The following is a 26,187-nucleotide window of genomic DNA, read 5'->3' as shown; positions in this document are numbered from 1 at the left end:
TTGTGAGATGTTTGCATGAAAGAGAATTTCTAGTCTCTGACTAAAATTCAGTGAAATCTGTGTGAAAGAGAAATTTAAGTCTATCTCAGAGTTGAATTTGGTGGGATTCTTGTGTGAAATAGTAACTCAAGTCTATGCCTCTGAGTTGAATTTTGTGGTTTCTCTATGTGAAACAGAAATTTTGAACTTTGTGGGATTTTTGCATAAAAGAGAATTTCATGTCTATGGTTAAAATTCTGTGGAATCTGTGTGAAAGAGAAAATAATTGAAGTCTATCTGAGTTGAATTTTGTGGGATCCTTGTGTGAAACAGAAATTTAGAATTTTGTGGGACTTTTACATGAAAGATAATTTCAAGTCTAAGACTAAAATACTGTGGAGAGAAATGGAAATCTATATCTCTGAGTTGAATTTTGTGGGTTCTGTGCGTGAAAACAAATTCAAGTCTTTGAAGTGAATGTTGTGGGTCTCTGCGTGAAAGAAATCTAGAATTTTGTGTGTGTGTGTGGGGGGGGGGGGTTGCAACAAAGATAATTTTGTGGGATCCTTGTGTGAAATAGTAAGTCTATGTCTTTGAGTTGAATTGTGGGTTCTCTGTGTGAAACAGAAATTTAGAACCTTGTGGGATTTTTGCATGAAGGATAATTTCAAGTCTATGACTCAAATTCTGTGGAATCTGTGTGAAAGAGAAATTGAAATATATCTCTATGAGTTGAATTTAGTGGGTTCTCTGCATGAAACAGAAATTTAATGTCTTGAATTTTGTGGGACCCCTCCATGAAAATAAATGACAAATCTACATTTCTGCTTTGAATTTTGTGTAATTCCTTTTGTAAAACAGAAATTTGAATCACTGACTTGAATTTGGTGGGATCTCTGCATGAAAGACAAATACTAGTCTATGTCTTTAAATTGAATCTTCTCAAAAGAAAAATGAAAGTACTTGACGTGTAATTTGTGTGATCCCTGTCTGAAAGAGAAATTCAAATCTATTTCTGACATGAACTTTATGGGATCTCTACATGAAAGAATACTTTGTGTCTGTCTCACGAGAATTTTGCAGGATATCTGCGTGAAAGAGAAATCCAAGCTTGGTCTCTCTCAAATTCTTTAAAGGTGTGATTTCTTTGTCGAGGTACTACGAAATGTCTTTGTTGACGTCTTGTCCTGTGCTAACGCGCTAATGGCCGTCTCCGAGTGCACTCGGTATTGAAACCAAAATACTCCGACTTGTGGCCAGCAGAAGCTTCCGTCACACGGCAGGAGGCGGATCTTAATCAGCGACCAGCCGAGCGTGACCTTTTCCAGGTCGGAGACAACCTGACGTCGCCCCCGCGGGGCCTCGACGCCTCCCGGGGCGAACGCCGCCCTCCCTGTTGGACCACATGACAAGTTCTCAGATCCACAATGAGTTCCACAGCAAGACGGCGCCTGCGTCACTGAAAGCAAATGTCTTCTTTTGGAGTCTATCGACTCACTAAAACCTTTCACACACGGCTCGGTTGGCTCTCCGCAATTTTCGTACCAAATTTGCAGGTGTCAAGCTCAAAGCGAGCTAATGAGTCGTCCTTTAGCGACTGCCCTCAGGGTTTCGCGACACAGGCGCCGGAATAATGGCGCGGGTGCTCGGAGGGGGCGTACCCGCAGGCCGGGACCCGGGAGGGGGTCGGAGGTCTCCAATTAAAGGTCTTGCCTGGATGACATTGGCATCTTATCAAAGAAGGCACTTTTTGGCACTTTATATGGAAAACGTGAGGTTTACTATGTTGGTTTTTGCAGGAAATGAGATCAAGCTAAAGTTAGCTTGATTTGATGCGAGTCCGGTTGACTTTCCACATACCGTGAATGACGTTTGGGTTGTTTTTGTCCCCCGCAGGCGTGACTGAATGAGAGAGTTCAGTGTGCTGCGCCCGCTTGCTCCGCATTGGTCCAATGGCAATAATTAACCAGGGAAGACTTCAACCCGCTCAGAGCCGCTCAACAACTGCTTATGCTACACATGAATCATAACACAAGCTAGATTTAGTCCATCCTGGATCAGTGTTATTATCGTTTCGGAATTTTAATTTGAGTTCGTTTTGAGTTTTGTTTTTTAAATTGAGTTAGTTGTAATTCGTTTTCAGGGTGGTTCTGTTCGTTTTTAATAGTTTTAGTTATATAACTCATTCACTGCCATAAATTCATTAAAAAATATATATATATTTTTTAAATTAGGGGCGACAAGCAATTATTATTTTTTTATTGTAATTAATCACTAGACTTAACTAGTTAACTAATGATTAATCAAAATTGTTATATCTGTTCTAAATGTACAATAATAATAACAAATCTAGGTTTTCATACATACAGAAAAAAATGTTAAACTAATAGAAATAGTTCAAACGAATTTTTGACATTTATAGCCATCAATTATTTTTTTTCGTTTTTCTAGATGCTAGATGACGTCACTTCCGTGTGACACACTTTCAAACGTCCTTATTCCGGTTAATGTCAAAATAAATCTACTTAAAATCACATTTAAAATCATCACCAAAGGCTCATGCATTAAATTAATTATCAAAGACCAAAACGAAGGACATTTTTCACTATAATTATAGTTAGTTTTAGTTTTGTAAACATAAAATGTAGTTTAATTACATTTTCCTTTTTTTAAAAAGCATTTTCGTTTTTATTTTATTTCAAAATTGTTTTTTATTTGAGTTTGAGTTTTTTTGTTTTCACTAAAATAACCGTGGCCTGGATTCAAACACTACTTTGAAATCCTAGCTCGGACTTCAAACCTTCATTTGAAACCCTAACTACTTTTTTGAAAAGCAACCCAATGTTGAAAACCATAACCCTGACTTGAGACTCAACTTCAGAACCCTGACCACTGATTTAAAACCCCAAACCCTAACCCTGAATCTTCATTTGAAACCCTAACTGTGCTTAAAAGAGGAAGTCAACCTTAAACATTTATTGACAACAATATGACCTCACTTGTCTAAACGTGACATTCTGATTAATATTACTTTTGTGGAATATAAATTATGAAAATCCAGCCATTTTTAGCCATCTCAGGGAGCGGCCATTTTGCCACTTGCTGTCAACTGAAAAGGACATCTGAGTTGCTCAGGTCTTAGGTAACAACCAATCACAGCTCAGCTTCAGCTTCAGAAAACAGGTGAGCTGTGATCAGTCGTTGCCTGAGCCCTGAGCAACTGTGATGTCATCTTCCGCCGTCAGTAGGGTTGTAACGATAGCCAAAAATCACGATATGATCACGATATTGTGGGGAGGTTGGCGATACAAAAAAAAGCTCACAATAATGTGTAAAAACTCATGATCATGTAAATAAATAAATAACTTAATTAATTAAAAGCACGATATTGTGTTTGTGTACATAATAACAGCAGTGACGGAGAAGTATGTTTGTTTGTTTTTTGATGGCATTGTTGAAAAATATTTTATAAAGTGGCCTAAACATTCATAATTAAAATTAAATTGCACTAATACACTGACCACCAGAGGGTGCTAGAACTGTACAAATGGAATATACCCCCACATTTGTAATGGATGTGCTGCTTTTAATATCGCGACATGACGACGACGATATTATCACGATATTGCCGCTATCGTTACATCCCTCGTCGACAAATGGCCGCCCTCAGAGATGGATAAAAACGGCTGGATTTTGCTTCATAACTCATATTCCGCAAATGTAATATTCATCAGAATGTCGTGTTTAGACTAGTGAGGTCACAATAAGAAATGTTTATGGTTGACTTACACTTTAACGTCACAATTCTTGACTATATAACGAATTTGTGTTTACATGCAAAGATTTTTTGACAGCCGAAGAAGCTCAACACACGTCGGCGGTGGGTGCGGCGAGTGAAGCATGTGCGAGCTTGGCCCGCTGGCCGTTCTGGCGAGGTGACAAATGAGTTTCTTAAAAGGTGATGAGCGCCACTCGACGGCGCCGTCACGGCAAAAATATGAGCGCCCGCCGTCCAATTTGCACTAATTAGCTTGACATCAGGTTGGGAGAGCGCCGTGGTCCCCGGCCGGCCCTTTTCCGCACTCGTCATTAGGAACAAGTCCAGGCGAGACCCCGCCCGGCGGGGTGCACGGGCTTTTTGTGTGTGTCCACACCTCATCATGTCGCTATTAATGTCAGCAGAGAGACCCCCCACCACCCGGTAGCATCGTTCCTCAGAGCCGTGAAATGACCACCACACAACCAGGAAGAGGAGCCAACGCCAGAATAGGGATGCAACCAACCATTATGCTAATATTCCATGATGTTGATTATTTATTCAGTGACTCGGTGAATGAGATCCAACTTTACAACTTGGTTCAAAAACATGACATCATTTCAAATGGACAGCGCAGGAAGTGCATGAACTGATTATAATTAATTCGTCGGTTTGGTCAGAAAACAGGCAAAAACGTTGATCAATGTTTGGCAAAATAAAAGGAGACGTTTGAAAATTTCTTCTTTTGAAGAAAAAAACAAAGGTAATGGAAATCAGATCATATTTACTCTTTAGCTCATTTGCTCCCAGAAACGTATAAAAACGTTCTATTTTAAATATTGCCATGGCCCTTATGCATTTTTTGTTTTTTTATGCTAGAGCATACAGAAGGCTTTGATGCAGCCTCTGACCTGAAGAGGCTGCTTGAAGCAATGATACTTATTACAAAAAATGACCAGCAGGTGGTAGCAGAGTATAAGAGATCAATCAGGGCCATGTTGCAAAAAGGCCTTTTTCCCACAGTTTTAAACAGATTTGTAAATAATGATTAAACTTAGCTATATTCTAATGCTAATTGCTGCAAAAAGGAAACAGATAGAAATATACTTTTTCCCAATGAAAAAAGAGAAGTAAGTTTCAAAAATATTTTCATCTTTACTCAGACATAAAAGCAGGTTGTAGAGTTCATTTCGTCAGGGTGTGTTGCTGGACATGAGGTATTAACTTAACTGTGCAATACATCTTAACTAAACGTCATAATTTGAGTTTTTGTCTGTCAGTCAACATATCATATCATCGTCATATTAGCGGCAGCCAGATGTTTCCACACACCAGGTGGCGCCTACTCATTAATGCCTCTGACAAACTGTTTCCTGTCACCCTCTGTCAGGAACCCAAATCAGCTCACACCATTTGCAATTAAATTCTGTAATGACGCTGCCAGCAACGTCCCTCAAATCACGATTATTATTATAAATAACGCAGCATAAGGAATCATTTCGGAGCGCCGAGCTGCCGCCACCCGTTCCTAACTTGAGTTTAATTGCAGCAACTGCTAATTTGGATGAAAATCTGCTCTGTGACTATGTCGACATATGGATGTGTTCGGGGGGAAAAATGCTAGGTCATCTCTTTCAGTTTAAAAAAGGCCCTGATTAGCAGGAAAAATCCAATTAATACTTCTAATAACGTTCTCATCTTGTTTACCGAATAAAACTATGCATATGGTTGGAATAATTCCAAGCAAAGTCAATTATAAACATAAGTGTGTTCCGTCTTTGCTTTAATTCTCAACTTAATAAAAATCTTAAGATTGTAATTATTATTATTTTTCCGAGATGGATGAGATGGGAGGAAAATGTCTTTGGGTAAGTAATACTGTTTATCACACTTCTTTGAGGTTCATTGGTAACTTAACTATAGATGTCTACTCAACACTGTGAATTATTCTCTCAAGTAGGATGGCCTGCTTTGCTCTGAAAAGTTATTTTCGGTAACAACATTATTTGTTGCTTATGCATGGGGGGAAAAGGGGGGTTATTTTCATTTCTTTGTCCTCAAAACCTATGCCCGTGTTAAGTGAATATTTGAGGCTGATAAGGCTCAAAGTAAGTAATTTTACACACTCTTACACGATATAAAAACTCACTACAACAAAAACGCAACCTTATATGATAGTATTCCTTAATTAAATTCAAAATCTATTGCTATCAAAATGTTTGTTGTCAAACAGCTAATAAATAAACATTACCTGCTCGAAATGGGTCTTGTCAGAAGTGGACGTTCGGATACTTTCACATTGTGTCAAGATATTCTTGTGTTTTAATCAACTATTATTTTTAAATTACGAACAAAATCGGAGTTCAGGAATACTTTTAGCTTCTTTTTTTTAAGTCAACAGGCACCCTTGTCTTTAAACCACCCGAGGTGCATTGTGGGCAATGTAGTTCTTCAACCAAACTTTTCATTGAACTCCGTTTGTCTGGGGGTTCTTCTGACTACATTTCCCAAGTAGCTCAAGATCATGGCGGCTATTTTCACGTTTTATGTCTATTTATGTTTTGATGACAAACAAAATCTCCGTTTGGCAACAATTTTAACTTCTTTTGTCACGTAACAACACACACGCTTACCTTGCATTGTGGGTAGTTCTTCAGACTTCTCAGTCGGTTTGTCCAGAGAGTTTTACCTACAACCGTGCATATTTGGCGATTTTCAGTGATAACTAGTTCAATATTGTGTCAAACTTTTCTATATTTCAAAACCCCTAATGTTTTAATGACGAACAAAACAACATTTTTGCTTCATATTTTTCGTTTACGTTGCCTTTCTAGTGGTTAGGTGCATCTTGGATACTGTAGTTTTTCAATACGGCTTTTCTTCTGGGTCAGTCGGTTTGACCAAGGAGATTGACTACATTTCCAAGGGAAACGTACAAATTCCTTGTCTTTTATAAACAAGTACTTGACTAATAAAAATTATTCTGATTCTAAAATGAGGACTTTTAAAGAGCAATCAAGAAAGATTATAGCCCTAGAGTGATTTTTGTTGTATTAAATATATTACTTTTGAGAACTGAGCATACTGTAATGTATTTTTTTTAAATCGCTTAAGACACAGCACGGTGAATGATTTCGAGACAAACATACAGTGAGGAAGAAACACTAACTATTCTTTATTAAATATACAAAATTGTGTAAAACAAAATTGCATCATCACGGCTTGTAAACTTTCTTTTCTGACACGCTGGCCTAGAGAGAGGCCTGCACCGTCAAACGACAAAATACATTCGGCTAAATAAGACGTTTTCAAAAAGGAAGACAGGTATACAGTGCAGCCGGAAAGTATTCAAAGCTCGTCACAGCTTTTTCCACATTTTGTTATTCCAAAATGGAGTCAATAAATGTTACCTGACATGAAAGTTGAATCTGGAGAATAGTTGTGAATTGACACTACCCTTTCAGTGCTGAACTACAGATTATCACACAATCTTTTACTATATTAGGGGTTCAGCAACTAATACGTTTTTGTAAAATGGGATGAAAATAAAGTCATTATCGTGATTAATCGATGAAATTATTGATATTTTCCCCACACAGTGCAAGGGTTCCCAACATTTGATTCAATTAAATTTTTGGAACCAGGCTGTAACTGGAGCTGCAGCTAACAATTATTTTAGTAAACAATTATCCTGTCAATATTTTTGTTCCCATTAATTGTTGAATCTTTTTAAAAATTATCCTTCTTTATTCAAAAACAAAGCATTATTTGAAGTTGAGAGTGCAGAAAATGAATTGATTATGATTCAGTTCTAAGTCTGGTCCATAACATGTCAGAAAATAGACAAAAATTATGATGATTATTGTCCAAAGTTAAAGCAGATGCCGTACTTTGATTAAAAACAAAGATAATGTATTTTCTGGGAGGACGAGAAAATTAACTATAACGTTGAGAGGAAAATTCTAAACAATTAGTCAATTATCAGAATAATTGTCGATTACCTTGATAATTGATTAGTTGTCAAATAATCACTTGATTGTTGCACCTCTTTAGCTGTAGCATAACAAACTGGGAAAAAAACGCTGCCAAAACCTTCCGGATGCACTGCAAGTATTTGTTGATAAGTGCAGAGTCACGTGTACTGCACGTCTACTCATGGCGACTGCGACGTCAAAGCGCAAGTGCGATGCGGCGTATGTCGTCGGCTACCGCTGGCAGGACTCACATTGTGACGATTGGAGTGCGAAAACGCTCCGTGGAATACGTTGCTACGTTAACCGTTATTGTTGTGCGGTGATCTAAACCTGTGGTTCTCAAACTGAGGGGTGGGGTCCCAATTTTTTCTTCTTCATTCCTGTGGCATTCAGTTATGTCTGATTGAAATTAGGATTATGCGGGGGTACTGAGAAAAATGCCTCACCCCCCAAAAAAGTCTGAGAACCCGGGCTAAACGACATTGCATTAGTGGAAGTGCTTGATTAAAATAATAATAATAATAATAATAATAATAATTGAAAGAAAACCAAAACTAAGGCGCATTTGGCATTTGGGTATAAGCTGTATGTTTAAATGTGTGATAGACGCTTTGAAGCAGCAATGGGCGTGGCAACAGCTAGTGACGCTATCATTAGCCAATGAGCATTGTGTCTCACGTGCACTAAAAGAAAACAACAAAAAACAATGAAGGATACACAAATAAGGAAAAAGCTTAAAATGAGACAGAAAGAAGTATTTGGCTAAGAACACTTTTCGAACATTGTGAGCTAGCATAGCATAGCACAGCATAAGCTAACCAAGTGATTACAACGGCAAGCTCTTGAATCGCCGAGAATTTGTGGAAAAAAGAAATCTTCACAAATCCAAACATGCATACAGACTTTTCTGTTGCACACAGCTTTTCAACAGTGAAATTGAGATGTATAAATGAAGCTAACAAATGCTATTTTTGGAGTCATTTCCTTCATTAAACAGCTGAGTGGCCGTGCTAATTACCTTACATTGTCCTATAGGGCACTTTTGACTCAACCCCGTGAATTCTGCCTAGCAACAAGTGGCTGAGCAAACGACCAGCAACAACAATCGATCTACGTTAGCTAGTGCGTCTGCTCAAGAAAAAAAAAAAAAAAAATCCAAGACTCAAGTCATAATCGTACAAGAACAAACTTTTTGAGTTTTTTTTTTTAATTCAAGTGAGATTTAAAAAAAGATGTATTTTAGAAGAATTCTTTTTATTTTATTTTATGAGAATAAAGTTGTATATTTATGAGAGAAAAAATTCATGACTGACCCTGATATGTAGGCTCAGGGAACTTTCCTTTTTAAAACAAACCACAAATAACAGTGATTGCAAATCAAATTTGAAAAAAAAAAGTACTTTCTCCAGTATTTAGCCCATTTAAGTGGTCAGTGCCCCTCCATTTTTTTCCCTGCAATTCAAACTAAGTGGAGTTCAAACCGTCAACTTTTATTGCCTTCAGTTGTGCCTTCAGTCTTCCACACACCGCTGTAAAAAATGTCCAGCATTTCAGGATGAAAGTGACAAAAAAGGGTGGACATTCTGCATTTGCTCTCATTTGTGTGAAAAACAGGCAAGGTGAAGCGAAAAGGGTGTTTTTTCTTTCTTTCTTTTTTCCTCCACGTCAGCATCCAACAACCTGGGTGCTCACATAGGCCCACCATCCTAAAACCAATCAAACCTGCCGGGTGAGCTGAAAACAACCTGAGGACTAGCTAGCTAGCATATTCGTAACATGTCCGAATTTCAAACGCAGCGGTTCCCAAACTGGTGGGGCCTGGGGAAAAAATATGTCCAATCATTTATGAAAGGGCATACCAGGCACCAAAAAGAGACAATTAATTTTAATTTGAAGATCTGATATAATTGTGACGTATCATCGCATAAATGCAACATCGCTTAAATAGTAATTTTTTTCCCCAAATAAAAAGATGATCTTTACACTATTAGTCCTATTATTTGAGAATAAAATGCAAAATATTTTCAAGAAGTGAGGTGTCATTTCCAGAATCGAAGTCGTAATATGATAATAAAGTTGTAGTTGTGGAATTAAAATGTGAAAATATGACTGTTGACTGCAATTTCACAATATTCAACATCTTGGAAAAATATGACGACTTCTTCTTACGACAAAATACATCTCTCATAATTTGTTATCATAATGTTCCACATTCTTTTACCTCATGAATAGATAACATCTCTCCAATCTTGACTCAAGAACGGTGTATTTCTAAATTGAATAATTTCATTTGATTCAATGGGATTACCAATCGATTCCGTATGACATGTAAATTGACGATTCAAGTCAGTGTAACTACGGAAGAAGATTAGGGCCAGTGAAGTGAAAAAAAAGGAGGTTGGCAGAATTCTCACTTTAATCTCAGAATTTTCACTTTAATGTGAGAATTATGACTTTTTTTCTTAGAATTCTCACTTTAAAGTTAGAATTCAGACTTTGAGATGTAGAGCTATGAATTGTGTGTGTCGGGGGTGGGGGGAGTCAGAATGTCAGAATTCTGACATTAAATAAAGTGAAAAAAGTCAGAATTCTGACATTATTCTCAGAATTCTCACTTTAAAGTCAGAATTCTGAGAATAAAGTCAGAATCCTGCCAACCTTTTTTTTTTTTACCACTTCACTGGCCCCAATCATTTTCTGTATGTAACAATTAGATTTGATTCGGTTAAATCAAAAACAGATTTTCCAATTTGAATCGTTTTTTGTTACACCCCTTGTTCGTGTGGCATTTTGGGGTACACGTGTTGTTTCTGTTAAATTGCCGTTTGAGTTATGAGAGGGCTCCCCGGACCCAAAAAGTTTGAGAACCCCTGCACAACGCTCGTATCAAAAAGGGACAGCGTAGCAGTGAAAAGACTAAAAAGCTGTTGGGGTATCCAAGCCTCCCCGGGGGGAGCGCGCCGTCATTTGAGCCTGGATCGCACCTGCAGGAGGGTGGGCTTCTGCTCCATGATGCGCACCAGAAGCGTGTCAATGTAGTCCTCCAGGTCCCGGACCTGCGGCTTCAGTTTGCGCAGCTCCACCTCCCGCTTGGCCAGCAGGGCGCGCTGCTGCTGAAACTCCGCCTTCTGCCGCTCCATCTCGGCCTCGCGCCGCACCAGGAGACCGATCAGCTCGCTGTGGGTCAGGTGGTAGTACGAGCCGGCGCCCTCCGTCAGGATCTGGACACAGAAGGCCGACAAATGGATTCACTTGCAAATACGTTGAGTTCACTTTTAAGCAAAACCAGTGATCGGCTGGAATGTCATAATCTGCTATGACATCATTGATCGATTGATTGATTGGCAAAAGTGCAGCAAACACATTCTCGTTCACTCCAGCGACGTTCAATCCTGCTATCATTAATAATCCAAGGTTTTTCATCATATACAGTTTTTGTTTGTTTGTTTTGTGGGGGTGATTTCCAAATGCACATCATGTAAAAAAAATAAAATAAATAAAAAAAAGTCAGAGGAATTAAATTGAACCTTCTCGCTGGTCTGGCTGCTCCTGCCAGGGTGGATGCTGGACTTGATTTTCTCCAGGACCGAGCGGCCTTCAGACAGCGTGCCGCTGCCCAGGGGCCGCACAGGGTGGGGGCTGCAAGGGAATGCAAACAAGAGGTTGTGTTACAGCAGGTTCAGAGGGTTTATAAGGGCCCGGTCTGCGTGCCATCCAGGGGTGGTTGCGGGAGTTCACCGCCCTATAAAAGCCACAGATTATGGTGCCAGTAGTTGGCGATAAGCCTAATTTTCACAACCTCTTTTTTTTTTTGATAACACAGGAACAGTAATTGAATAAATATTTTGCAGAAATTGCATTGAATAATTGTGATATTTTTATATATTTTTTATCTATCAGTATCAGATTTTGGAATTTTCTGATTGTAAAGAATTTTTTAACATTTTACTATAGGATTTGTGGGAACATTTTAAATATATATTTTTAGATAATTGTGTAGAATTTTTGTGAAAAAATGTGTAGAAATGTTTAAGAACATGCTGCATTTTGTAGATAACATATGCAGAGGTTTTTTTGTGATTTTTTTGGGGTGATTTAAAAAAAAGTTTTATGAAAATGTTAAAATGGTGAACGTTTTGTACTTTTGGAGATACATTGAAGAGATTTTGTTAAACTTTTTGTAGAAACAATTTGTAAAAAAAAAAAAGAGTGAACATTTTGTTAAAGCAACACTAAGGAACTTTCAGTTTACGTGGATTATGGCCACGCCATATGGACAAAAGCGGTATTGTTACGTCTAAAGAAAGACCACATTTTCTATGAGAACAAGCACATTGCATTGTTTTGTAGCTCATTCCAGCAAGTGAAATCCGGGCCAGTTTTGATCCTTGACTGTTCTTTCATCCGGGGTAGCTTTTGGTGTATGCCATAAAGCAGTCAGCACATTTGTAGTTTTTTGTGTGGCAACGTTCCTACCATCCTCCTCAAAGTTGCTTAGTGCCAGTAAAAATGACACAGACCCCCTCAGGCCATGGCAAAGGTACCATTCAACGAGTTTTAAGTCAATGTTTCATTAGAAGATTTATGAAAATATTTTATTAAGTTTGAAAAGTTCCTTAGTGCTACTTTAAAATTTTTAAATATACATTTTTTAAATGTACAAATTAAAGGGTTTTCTGAGCTTTCTATAGATTTTAAGAATCTCTGTAATAATATAGAATCAACATTTTTGCAAAACACAATTTTAATCTGAAAATGTCAGAATAAAAAAAGAAAGAAGCAAAAATACTGTTAAATGAAATTAAAAATTAAATAAAAATGTTAAATTCTTGTGTGATCCGCCTCCCCCCCCCAAATTTTTTATCTACAAAAATGACATTTAACTTTCTGACCTGACTCTTCTTACCTGTACACTTTTCAAATCAATTATCTTAGTTATCAAGCTCGTTATCTTGGGAACAAAAAGGCAAAAACAACAACATTAGTTGATCAAGTCTGCCTTGGTTTTTTGTGCCGAAGTTGTCAAATTCGTATTCATATTAAAATTTTTCGGTGCAGGTACGATACAGAGGTCCAGGGAGGAACTCAGAATGTTCCGCATGAAACAATAAGTAAGAGCCGTGACTAGCAATATGCTTTTGGACCTACATTTCATATTGTTCTGGTTGTGTATTTTGCTAATTGTTTTGTTGTTGTTGTTGTTGTTTTTGTCTTTTTACATGTTACGATTCCTCCCGGATGACACCAGACAGTTCTACCTTCGACAATCTAAAAACATTCACCAGGAGAAGAAGGTTAGGGCAGGTGCGCTTCTTTAAATCGGTGAGAATTAAAATTTAAATGAGGCCAAAGTCGTTTTAATTGCATGCCTTTATGCAAAACAAGTAGAAATGTGTTAAGAAGTGTGTTATTACCCCAGGTTGAAAAGGAAACGCTATCAGTGACACAACAACACCTTTATTTGGAGGGAGGCTGGAGGTGAGAACAGTTCCTGTAAGAAGGGGGTTGGTGTGTATACATGTGTGCGTGCATGTGTGTGTGTGTAAGGCACAACGGGAAGGGGTGCAGGTGGGTAGAGGGGTTGTGTTAGGAATCGGAGGGCAAAATAATAACTGATAATTGGCCCGAGGCAGTGTTTCCCCTCCCATTACCACAGAGACATGACACACACACAAGACACCCACAGAGGAAGTCCCAGCAGGATTAGTGAGTGTGTGTGTTAACTGAGAGATAAAAAAAAACAAGAAGGTCACACCACCAACAGCAAGAGGATCCCCATCGGAGTCGACGGCACAAAGGAAGAAGCAGGTGGAAGCAGCTGAAAGGGCCAGAAAGGTCTGGAAAACTGCAAGGATAGCGGGAAAAGGTGGTTCCCCCACCTGAACGAGCAGCCTCACCTGAGTTCCTGACGGGCGGCGTGCTGCTGCCAGCATTCTTGTGCCTCCTGAGGGTTCAGTGTGGCAGGCGGCAGCGAGGCATCGGAAAGGGAGGAAAGGAAAGAGGGGAAGCAACTACTTTGACGAGTTAGCGTAGGGGCGGAGACTATTGAAAGGGAGGGGGAGGCAGGGGGGGTGGATAATGGCTTGAAGGCGCAGTACTCGTTCCAGGACAGTGGAAGGGTCTTGTCCAAGTCAAACGGGAGCGTGCTCTCAGACTGGGTGCGGTGCAATGCGAAGTGTTGTGGTGCCGGCTGTTTCACCATCATGTCATCAAGGACCTCATCGGGATTCGAGTCCGTTGAGGTTGCGTCGAGAAATTGAGAACTCTTGTTGTCACCTCCAGTAAAACCTGTATCTAGTTTGTCTTTCATCACCAAAGACAACCAGTCGGTGATGTGTGTGTTAATGTTTGGTCCGCTAGTTGAAGCCCTACGGCTCACTGAAGCAAAGGCAGCTTCCGGAGCCTCTCCAACCTCCCCATAGTAAGTGGAGTTTGCTGAGCCTCGCGTCTTGGATACGCCCTGATGGTTTCGAGATAAGAGGCATGAGGGAACGCTCCTTGTTCTCTGGAATATTTTGGGAAGTCGTGGTGGAGGTTTTACCACAAACATGTCATCGAAAGCAGTAAACTGATCGGCTCCGATAGGTTCTGGATATGAGTCGGTTGAGATTGCAGGGAGAACTTGGGAACTCCCATCGGCACCTGCTGTGAAACTTGACTCACAAGTATCTGTGAAACCTGGCTCATGAGGATTTGGTCTGCTCTCTGTCACCAGAGACAACCAGTCGGCTTGTTTTTTTGAGTCATCAAGTGAAACCTCTGGAATCACTGAAGCACTGGCGGTATTCGGAATCTCTCCTAGCTCTCCGCAGTCGGTAGAGTTCTTGGAGACAACCCACTCAGGGGGTGTGGATATGTCGAGGCTTTGGAGACAGCTCATAGTGTTCTGGAATATTTCAGGAATTTCTGGCAAAGGTTTGTTCACAAACACATCACCGAGAACGGTGAACTGATCGCCCTCAAGGGCATTAGAATATGAGTCTGTAGGAGTCACAGGGAGGACTTCAGAACTCCCATCATTTCTTGCTGTGAAGCCTAAGTCACAAGGATCTGTGAAACCTGGCTCACAAGTATCTGATCTGTTCTCTGTCACCAGAGACGAGTCAGTCTCGTTATTTGGTCCAATGGTAAAAACTCCAGGGCTCACTGAAATAGTGGTGGATTCTGGAATTTCTCCTACCTCTCCACAGAAGATAGATTTCTCGGAATCAACCCTCTCAGTGGACTCAAATACACTGTCATCGTTTTGGTGGTACTGCAAGTTTCTGCCGAGGCTTTGGAGAAAGCTCCTGGTCCTCTGGGATATTTTGGCTAGTTGTGGTGAAGGGTTTTTCAAAAACACATCACCAAGATCAGTGGACTGATCACCTCCAGCGGGCTTCTGATATGAGCCTGTATGAGTCACAGGGAGAACCTCAGAACTCCCGTCGTTACCTGCTGTGAAACCTGGCTCAAAAGTATCCGGTCCGTCTGCCTTCACCAAAGACAAACAGACATTGTGGTTGCTTGGTTCTTCGGTAGATCCCTTTTGGCTAATTGTAACACTGGCGAATTCTGGTATCTGTCCCGGTTCCCCAAAGGACGTACATTTCTCTAAGTTGGGTGTCTCTGATAGGTCATATTGGTTTTGGTGGAACAGCAAGTTGCCATCAAGGTTTTCGAGAAAGCTCATGGCGCTCTGGGAGGTGTTGGACAACGACTGTACGTCCAAGTTCTCTGGTGTCTGAATATCTGCAGCTTCTAAACCTGTCGTCATTGCGGTAGATATGGTCGGCGGGGGTGTGAAAACCAATGACCCGTCAGAATCCCACCATTCCGAATCTTCACTCTGAATCACGGTTTGTTGAGGCACCCCTTCATTCTTGTAGTCAGACTGCATTGACATGTTGGAGTCTGGCTGTAGATCCACGTTTTCTGGTGTCTGCATGTCTGCAGCTTCTAAACCTGTCATCATAGCGGTAGGCATGGTCGGTGGTGGTGTGAAGACTATCGACCCCTCCGAATCCGACCATTCCGAATCTTCACTCTGAATCACGGCTGCCTCAGTCAAAAGCTCATCTGCAGAACTTCTACCCTGCGGACTGATAGTTGTTTTAGACGAGATCTCCAAGTCTGGAACAACACTCTGAAAAGTCTGTGGCTCTATTTCGTCCGAGGAACACGCTGAGAACTTGTCTGATGCCGAATATGAAGAGAAACAGGAGAGGAGATCATCTTCAACTGAACTACCGATACCCGATGAACCAGAGGGATTTGTGTTGTTGGATTGATGCCATTCAGAGGGAGGCTGTGATTCTGAGACAGTGGAAGGGCGAAATAATTTGTTGCAGTACTCAAAGCTCACGTCTTCTGGGATCGGGTCCAGAGAGTGCGGGTTCGCCATGTAATTGCTCAATGTGACACCTTTGGTATTCAGGAAGTCATTCCTTTCCTCACTACCAAGTTCCCTCTCACGGGCGCTGGCTAAAGTGTCAGATGTTTTGTCTTTCGGCGCTTGCAGCCTGCAAGCGGCAAACTCCTCAAAGCAATCGTCCCATTCTGTATTAGGTTCCTGTTCCTCGGCAGTTGTAAAAGGGTTTGAAGACTTCTTGCTTAAAGGTATCGTCTTGCCCATGGACATTGTAGGTGAAGCTCTCGCCAAGCCAACTATGTGGTCATTGGTTTGACTGTCCCAAGTCTGGTTGACTGGATGACTCGCCTTTGGAAAGAGTTGCTCTATGGGAGGCCGGGAACTGGAAAGAAAGGGTAGAGGGGGTGGTGAGGCATCGTAGAAAGTGTTGCGCAGGAGGAAAGGGTTGCTGGGTGAAATGGGTGGTGAGGGACAGAAGGGGTTAGAGTGGTGCAGCGGGTCAAGGGGTGGCTCAGTGGTGGGGTCTAGTTTAGGAGGTGCCACCGGGCTGTGGAAGGAAGCGAACAGAGTCCTCTGGATTAGTGCAGGTGGTTCACACTGAACTAAACTGAGGATCTCGCCAAAGGTTTTGCTCTTACATTCAATCTGATCTTTTGTAAATACCAATGAAGAACCGTCAGGGCCTAATTTCTAATGTCTAAATTATTTTGTAGCCATTTTTTTGGCTTCTCTTGGCTCTTGTTTGTCTTTGTGCTGCCATGTCAATCTAATCTGTCCAAGGTCTGCAGAATCAGTAGTGCCGGACCATGAAATTTCAAATATACTGGCAATGGGACTGTTTCAGATCAGATCAGATTTCAAATTTTTCCTCACAGCACTGACATCAGCATTTTTCTGTCTTCTGGTTGATCAAAGCAAAATTTGTTACAGTGCACTTTGACTATAAAAACACACAAAAACACAATACACTGAGTTACTACCATCTCTCGTGAGTGTAATGTATAAATATATATTTTTTATTTTCAATCTGTCTGTCTTATTCAATAAAAATTGATTGTGAACTGCTCTAGAGGATGTATGTGGCACAATGTGTTGTTATTTTGTAATATCGAGGGTTTCTATAATTGGGACACGATAGTGATGGTATTCGGAGTTGGATTAAGCCGGGTGAGTGAGTACCCATAGAAGGCCCAGGTACAAAAAGTACAGCTCACCACTGGTACAGATTGGCAAACTCACCTGGGTTTACTGTGCGACTCCTTGGACCCAAACCATCCTTTATGTTTGCCGTCAGTGCCAGAGTGTTCTTCAGCCTCCTCGCATTGGTCTTCTCTGCCCAGTACAGGGCAGTTTTTCTCCATAGCCGCTGCGATGGCCGCGCTTTCCTCCTCGCCGGCTTTGTCAAAAGACCAGCGCCGTCCGTCGCCCACGGTGCCATGCAGGGGGTCGGCGGAGGACCGCGGGTGAAGGTTCTGCAATGATACGGAGAGAGGCAAAGTCTTCTGCAGGTGCCCCAGGCCCAAAAAAGCTTCCGGGGCCGCCGTGGCCTGATCCCGGGGCTGCGGCTTGTGCGTTTCGTTGACGCCCACGGGGAGCTGAGGCACGACTATGGTGATTTCATTGAAGTCATCACTGAAGTCACAGCGCAGCGGGGACAACTTTGGTGATGTGTCTGCTGTGTGCTCTGTAGAGATGACAAGAGACAATCATAGTCACGATGAAAAAGTTAGTGGAATTCAAAACTTCCCTGTTCTTTCAAACGCTTCATCAGACCTAAGTGGGATCATTAAAGCCCGCAAATTTCAAAAATCCATGAATGATTGACATTCGCTTACAAATGTTTGCAATTGCCTATAGATGCCACAAAATGGTGGCAGAGCTTATTTGTATTTATTAGACAAGGTTATGGCCTGACTGAATGAAGCACCTCCCCTCAGTTGAATATACTGTCATTATTTAGCACAAAGCTGCCACTAGACGGCACAAAGGCTTTTACAGTGGACTTTTTTTTAATCTCAGATGCAGATGCACCAAGACTCAGGAGTGATATGTGGAAACTGAGTTTTCTTGAATGCAGCATTAGCTCCATTCTTATTTCAAATTTCCCAAAATTCCCAGGTTTGAAATCCAGCTTGGTCTAAAGCTGCATTTAATAAACCCAAGAGTTTTGGTATATCTCACTTGGTTGTAATGCTGCATTTGAGACAGTAAGTTTGCAATACCTCACTTGGGGATAATTCTGCATTCAAGAAAACTTCACTTGGATCTCTCATTATTGTCAAGAGGACTGCAAAGTTTAAAATATCCAACTTGGGTATTTGTCAGTCAGTAAAACTGGAAATTTTTAAATATCTCATTTAGGTAATGCTGAATTCGTATTACAAGTTTTGTTGAATCAAAATGGGATATTTCATACTTTCCAATTGTCTCAAATGCAGCTTTTATCCATACTTTTTGGCTGATATGTTTATGTCAAAGGTGTGTAAACAATGTGTTATCCTTCTTTTCAGAGGTTTATTGAATGCATCATTTGACCCAAATGTGGTTAGAGTATGGGAAAACAGAGGTTAGAAATATCCCATTTGGTTTGCATTCGAGACAACTTTTAGTTTGAAATACCTTAAATGGGATTGATGCTGCATTTGTTCTTCTTCTTAAAAGCAGCATGAGATCCAAGTGGGAAAATTCAAACTTCCTAGTTTCCTTGAATGCAGCAATAGCCCATACCTTGATTTGGCCAATAAATTGATGTCTAATGTATGTATGTATGTCACCTGGGCTGTCGGCGGTCAGGTTGCTGCTGTTGCTGGGCGAGTTGGAGAGGTCGGAGACCACCACGCTGATGCCGGCCGTGGGGCTGAGACTGCCCCCCCGCGACGACTCGCTGCTCTCGGATCCCAGCGACGTGCTAGACCGTGTGTCCGACGACTTCCTCAGCTTGCCTCGCAGGAAGAAGGTCCTCATCTTGCTGCGCCTCACCTCGCCGCCCTCGTCGTCCTCGTAGTCCTCCTCGCCGCCTCCGTCGCTGGGCAGACGTTGGCGCACGCGGCACAGCGGGCCAGTGTCCCCGGGTACGGTGGTACCTGGTGGTGCCAAGGTCGAGTCGTCTTCACTGGATCGCCTCTTTCCCCTCATGCGCTCCTTCAACTTGCTGAAAGTGGAAGGGACCCCTTTGTCCTTCATGACCAGGTCGTACATGCTAGCCGTCAGGTTGTTGCGCGTGAACTGGACGCTGACTTGAATGTCACCGCGCTCCTTCTCCTTCTTGCCTGTCTTGGAGTTGAGTCGGTACCAACTGCATACACACATTACAGCAACGTCAACATTTGCAAATTCAGTTTTTTTCAGAAACTATCCTCCATGATTTGCTTAAAAACGTTTTCAGGCTCAGGTTGGCTGAGTGTGGCACACTTTGTTCTTCTTTTTACGTCACTTTACTCAAGCAGTAGCGCCTCTGAGGCATAGTAAGTAGCAAAAAAAAGTAGTGCTGCCAAAGTTAAAGTGTTAATTGATTAATTAATCCCCAAAAAATCGCATTGATCATGAATTAACGCAGATTAATCGCACTATTAATTTTGACCATAGATTAGCCTTTAGCGTCACAGCGGATGGCTACGTTTAAGGTAGCACAGGTTGTGTTTGAGCAATAAACATAATTACATGCTTTAAAGTAAAGCATTTAATGAATGTTTGCGTATCACATTTAGAATATTTGTTCATGTCAAAAAATCGGGGTAATTTTTCTTTCATGTAAAATTATGCAAGTAATTAACTGATTAGAAAAAGAGGAGGATGAGCGTGTGCAGTGGATCAAAAAATGTTGAAGATGTCCTCATAACATTAAATGTAAAAAAAATAACACATAACCGGTGCTCTTCAAATTTGGCGGGGAGGAAATGTTGATAAAAATTATATTTATCAGGCGATTAATCAGAATTGTAAAATGGGATTAATCTGATTAAAAAATTAGCTGTAGTTCTAAGCTCAGCTCTGAAAAAAGTTTTTTTTTTAACGAAAAGTAAAAATAAAAAAAACTAGGCGATAGCTCGTAAATTGAAAAACTTGCAAGTCATGCACTGTAAAACACAATTGTCCATAGCTTCTCTTCCACTGTGCTCATTTTTGAAGCATAACTTTAAAGTGGGTCATTGGTTGAAGTGAATGAAAGTATTGTTAGTTTGAACGGGGCTAATCCAGCCAAACAGAGCCCAAGTGCGTGTGTGTCTGGCCAGACATACCATAATAACTCACTTCACTCCCTGTACGAAATAACAACGAAGTTAGGCAACCATCACTTGCAGTATAAACCTGTGTATTATGTGGAACGTGTACACAAATTTGTTATGCACGATGTCTGCCAAGTTGCACAATAGAAATAAATACAACACACACAATGGCATGATTAGTGTGTGCTTGGATGAGTTTGGTGTGGAAGAACAAGAAATATTGCAGTACACAGAAGAGCGTGAGATGTCAAATTAGTGGAAACAGAAAGGTAGGTGTGAACAAAAGACCGTGCTTTTATGAAGACAAAAAGCAAGAAACGAAACTGAGAGCTGGTGCTTTTTTTGTTTGTTTGTTTTTCTCTCTCGCACCACATCTCACCTCAACCACAGAAGAACACAAACCACCACTCATGTCACAACATGTCCTCAATTTATGCCATTTACATCTCTATAAAAAAAAAGACTAGCACGGACGGTCAGTGATCTGTAGGATCACATCAAGTCAAACATGAAACAAAGGCAAAAATAAACATAAAAATGTAAATAAACATAATTAATTAATACCATTTTCATCTCCATAAGAAAATTCATGTTACGAAAACTCCGTTTTCAAAAAACAATCACCGTTTTTGAAACATGTCAACATTTAAGACAAAAACATAAACAAGTCAAAAATAAGCATGACAATTCACATAAGCCACAGTGAAATCTGCCTTTTTCTTTGAGAAAAAACACATCAGATTATTTTCGTCTTCAAAAGAAACAAGCAACGAGCAGGTTTCATGTGGTTTAGAAGTTCCTCTAGATGTCATTTTGTCAATAAAACACATCTATATACATAAGTTTACCTCTTGATGTAAGACAAGTTAGCTTTTCCTGCTAATGTTGTAATGCTCAATTAAAAATCGATAACAAAGCGGATGAAATACACTTTGTTAACTTGTTAATGATGTTTACGGTTTTGACGGGGAAAAAAGGCTGCAAAAAAACAAGAAATAATTAGCTGTTAGCAAGTTCAGATAGCAAGCTAGCTAACAAAATCTATTAGCTAATATTTAGTATGTACACACCTTAGTGTTGACTGATCTTAACTATCTAGCAAACACTTAGCACGTAACAATTAGCTTAAAGAGTAAGCATGTAACTGTTTAACTTCTTATAAAATAGGGTGTGCTGATGCCACATTGTTAGCCTATTTAACTAAACCGGTTAACCTTATTGAGTTTGCGTACACAATTAGGGGCTAATGCCTCGCATATAGTGTCAGCGCGTATATCCCATAATTCCCCATCAAACATTTATTTATTTATACTCACTCACACAAACAAAGATGGTCTCCCAGGTGGGGAAGCGAACCCACGCCACCTGCACGAAAGGTAGATGCCACTCCTCCACCCAGAGGCCCAATTCCCCATAAAACAATTAATTAAGTATATCTAGTTAATTATCTGCATGTTAGCAAGTTAGCATGCTACATTGTGGCTTTGCAATTATTAATGGTGAGTAGCATGAGCTAATGACGAGTGTTTACGATGCTAAAATTGCTTTGATTTGCAGACAAACATAAGCTTAGTGTAGTTTAGGCGCTAGGGAAAAGCTAATGTTTTTCATGCTATCAAACACCAAACCCTTTACAATAGTTGACAAACTGGTTAGCACACAGAACAGTGCTTGATATTGCACTTTTAGTACACACCTAACTAGAATCAGACTTGTCAGTTTGCAAGTGGTTTTTAGTTTTAAATAAGTTAACGTGCTACCATTTAAATTTGAATACAACAAATCTCAACCATACTGTTAGCATGTCTTGTTCGCAATGATGACATAAGTGATGACATAACAACATACAACAACATTCTCTATTACATACTATCTCTTCTTTCAAAAGAATTCACATTTGTGGCACCTTGAAAGGAATAACTTCTGAAATAGCCAGAGAAGTAGTAAAACGTACCAGTCCGGGTCGTTACGCTGTCCTAACGTTGACCTCCATTTCAGCACTGTGCACTCACTGGCACAGACGCATCGAATACAAACACAGTGAAGACTGCCAGAGAAAACAATGATCTGCTCTGAGGTGGAGTCTCACACACAAATTGGAATGCTGAATGCTGACGTTTTTGATAGCCGCACAACAACAACCAACACCTTGTCGAACAACTGCAAGAATTTATTTTTTTAACCTTAACACTAACCCAATCCTATTTTAACCTTAAACTCTAACCCTCAAATTATCATTAACATACTCTCAACACACCTAGGCCCAATTAATATTTTTACATGTATAACCCTAACTACAATCCCCTAATGCCCAAACCCTAACCTACACCTCAATTCCAACACGTACCTCAAACCCAATAATTCTCAAAGTGAGGTACTAGTAGCACTTGTGGTACACGACATAATCACTGCATTAAATGTTCAAACGTGCATAACGTTAGTGGCTTACAATAATATTAAATATGCATTTAAAGAATAAATCCTCGTTTTTGTTTAACCTACTAAAGGCCTACTTCATTACTACATTTTAACGTGGTTCATAAAGCAAATTATTTATTGAGGTGCTAATTGGTGCAAAAAGTTTCAGAACCACTCCCTAAGATTTGCCTAACTTTACCCTACGCTAACATTTTTCTGGTACAGTACACCCAAGGGTGTAGACCGTAAAAATCAGTGAGCCTCAACAGAGACATAAAAAAGCAACAATCGTGTAATATTTTTTTGATGTGTTTGAGGAGTTCTTCAGCCTAGAGCAGTACTGTACAAGGCGTGGACTCAAGTTTCCCGTCCAACAATAGAAGCATGGTAACTCCCAACAGCCAAGTGGAGTTCACATTCCTAATGCAGCACCCGACTCGGTACTTTTCTCTTTATGGCCTACTTCCTTCTTCTTCCAAGAAGCATTCAGAATGACACAGACAAGTGCTGCTGTGTGCAAACAAGTTAACAATGTCACCATGCAAAAGATGCTAACATTAGCAGTGAACATTTTAGATTAAATTGCTTAAAAATAAAGACGATTGTTGGTCCCGAGTATACTGTATCTAAGGTTACTAGGTTTCACCTCAATGTACGATTAGCGTTACCTGCTCACTGTGGAACACTTACAAAATGGCCGGAAAGCCCAATTAAACAGCAGGACTTAACACGCATCGCATGAACACCAACATCCATTAGCTTCTAACTAAGTCAACGCTAATGTTTAGCATGTAGCTACCAAGACAAACTAGCCTTGATATACAATTTTTTAGCCATCTCATCACTGACCATGGGCCACTATCAAAATAGGCCGAAAAGCTAAATCCTAAGTTGGAAAAAGCGAGTTGAACGGTGAATTAAATAGTTTGAAATACATTTACACACACACACATAGCATGTGACATTTATCTTAAGTTAGCAGACAGTTGCTTAGCTTCTGCTTCTGCAAAACAGCAGTGAGAGAAGCAAATTGCTTAGCATCAACATTCCGAGTGCACAGATAGCAGAAACGCAGCTTTCTTGTACAAATGCACTAGTGAACGTGAGGCCTAAAAACAGACAGTGCAGCACATAAAAAAAGGTTTACTGCACCATTTTGCCCACGCACAAGCACACAAGTTAGCCCGCCATGCTGGTGAAGTCTTCTGCAAGCCTTTAGTTGTTGTTGGTGTTGTTTTTTTTAATAAATGTTCCAGGAGCTACAGAGCGTAACGGCGCATCTGCTTCCCCATCTCCCAAAAACAGGAAGTCACAAGCCCCTCCATGTCCCACAGTAGATACTTCCAGAACATGATAAACTGATAAAGTCTACTGGAATATAAACATGGATTCACACAACATCGTGGAGTGACCAGCAAGTCTGCCATTTTAAGTGTCAAAACATTACAGCTTTTTAAAAAAAATGTGGCTTCGGGTTTAAAATTGTCTCAAATGGCAAAGAGCAACAACAAATGAAGTGTAAACTCACCCGTTTGCTTGCCATTTGGGGAGCCTTACCAGGCCCCAAAACACATCATGGCAGGATGCACAAAATGTCTCAAGAACCCATGCCCAAAATTGAACGGAAAGTTTGCCATTTTCTTTTTTGTTATACCTTCAACGTAAATAGGCTACACAATGACCCACAGGACGTGGCATTTCACTTGGGTTTCCAAATGTATCAAACTGTAAGCAATAATAAACCATCAGTTTCACAGATCGACGCAAATGTTGGTGGGCAGCTCTGTCACGACGACAGGATGCATGAAAAAGTCCCAAGAAGACATACACGAAGTTCAATAGGGAGTCATCAATTTTGTTTTCTTGTACTAAATAAACGGCATGAAATTTGATCTGTTGGTTTGTTACTATAGGGCAGTGAGGGCACACAAAAAACAACAACAACAACTCATGGTCGAAATTGAGCAGAAGTCTGTCATTTTGTTTTCGTACCTAAACACTATGAACTAAACAGGCTGTGGACATTATGCTCTGTAAGGTGAGTTTAGGGTTCAAAATGTTTCAAACTATAAGAGCAATAATAAATTCAAATTTGATACAAACCAAGATATAACTTTTGCTTTCGCTTTTGGGGGTGCCATAGTAGGCCAAAGAACAGAATATTGGGGGGGAAATTCCACCAGTAAAATTTGGCGGGCAGGTCCGTCACCACCACATGAAAAAGTCTCAAGAACCTATGACGCAAATTAATCAGGAAGTCGGCCATTTTGTTTTGGGGACTATTACGGCTAACAAGTTTGCAGCCCACAAAATGGCCCCTGATGCTTACTTTGGACAACCCTGCTATATTGTGACTTGTGTCAACTTGCATATTTTCATGTCGTGTTCAAATTATCTTTTCGAAATGATTAAAACAATATAGTTGAGCTCCATGACGGGACATATAAACAAAAACAACAAACTGTACATATGGCAAACCTCTGCAAAGGCCTCAAGCTTCTTATTTTTTTTAATTTAGTGTAAAATTAAAAAAGCTTTTAGTCAAAAGGGACCACCCAACTGTTAGATAATCCCTGGAATTGGGACAGGGAACACTGCAGAATCCCTCTGGGGAAACAGCAGCACAACATCAACAAAAACAAACCAGTATGTGTTCTATGGGTTCTATCTAGTAAGTACAGAACTCTGTGTGTGCGGGTGTGTGTGGGGAGAGGGGGGGGGGTGCGGTGATGTGAGGGTGTGTCGATGCAGCAGCAAAGTGTTTACATCCCCAAACGTGGATGAGGAGAGCCGTGATGCGTTCACGGAACGTGGGAGAAAACAGCGATCGTACGTACTGATTTTTCACGCTGCGGCTCTCGTGGAAGAGCTTCCGCAGCTGGATGACAGCCTGGCCCAGGAACACATCGAGCCCGATAACCGCGCGGTGCATGACGGTGAGGACGAGCTCCGGGCCGGTATCCATCTCCAGGACGCCGGGCTGCAGCTCGAAGCAGCACTCCTCGCGCCACTCGGGCTCGGTGGTCTTCTCCGCCACGCACGTCGAGTACTTCTCCTTGGCCAGCTGGATGACGACGTACACGTCGCTGGTGCCGTGCTTGCCCTTGCCCCGCAGACTCCTGCCTCGGAGCACCGTCACCTGGACGTGTGTGGGCACCCATGGCTGCTCCATGTCCCCCTCGCCCCCTCCACTCGTCCCAGTGTGTGGAGCCTGGTGGAGGTGGCAGGCGTGATCCCCCACCTCCACCACCACCAACGACTCGTCTTCACATCCGCCGTGCAGGCTGCAGCTCGCGCGGTCCAGCGGCTGGCTATTCTTCTTCTTCTACCGCGGCGTCTGCTGCTTCTCTGCCGCCCGGCCGGCCGATGAGTCGGCCTCTCTGCGGGCAGCGACGTCACGCCTTCTCCATCCGCCCTCAACATCATCATCCTCCTCCTCCATCCGATACTCTACTTCCGGGTCCTGCAGTAGCACGTGCACCC

At 41.1% G+C, this 26,187-nt stretch overlaps 1 protein-coding gene across 4 annotated transcripts; it reads right to left on the bottom strand.

Annotated features, from left to right (window-relative positions):
• Positions 1-6,882: 6,882 nt before the first annotated feature.
• Positions 6,883-26,174, bottom strand: rab11fip5a (RAB11 family interacting protein 5a (class I)). Of its 4 annotated transcripts, none has more exons than XM_086094167.1 (6): positions 25,542-26,174; positions 18,835-19,355; positions 17,300-17,744; positions 13,608-16,607; positions 11,238-11,349; positions 6,883-10,931 (listed from the first exon to the last, which is right to left on the bottom strand). In XM_086094167.1, the coding sequence occupies exons 1-6, from the start codon at positions 25,874-25,876 to the stop codon at positions 10,674-10,676; spliced, it is 4,671 nt and encodes a 1,556-aa protein (XP_085950293.1). In that variant the 5' UTR covers positions 25,877-26,174; the 3' UTR covers positions 6,883-10,673. The 4 variants fall into 4 exon arrangements, with proteins under 4 accessions (XP_085950293.1, XP_085950294.1, XP_085950295.1 ...); XM_086094168.1 differs by having other exon boundaries at positions 13,608-16,442; positions 25,542-26,172; XM_086094169.1 differs by lacking the exon at positions 25,542-26,174 and adding an exon at positions 22,241-22,636.
• Between the last annotated feature and the right edge of the window lie 13 nt (positions 26,175-26,187).

Source organism: Leptonotus elevatus, chromosome 14, assembly GCF_054856555.1.
Source record: "Leptonotus elevatus isolate MCC_2025b chromosome 14, RoL_Lele_1.0, whole genome shotgun sequence".
NCBI lineage: Eukaryota > Metazoa > Chordata > Actinopteri > Syngnathiformes > Syngnathidae > Leptonotus > Leptonotus elevatus.
The sequence above is the reverse complement of the archived record's forward strand: the minus strand, read 5'-3'. Positions and strand labels throughout refer to the sequence as shown.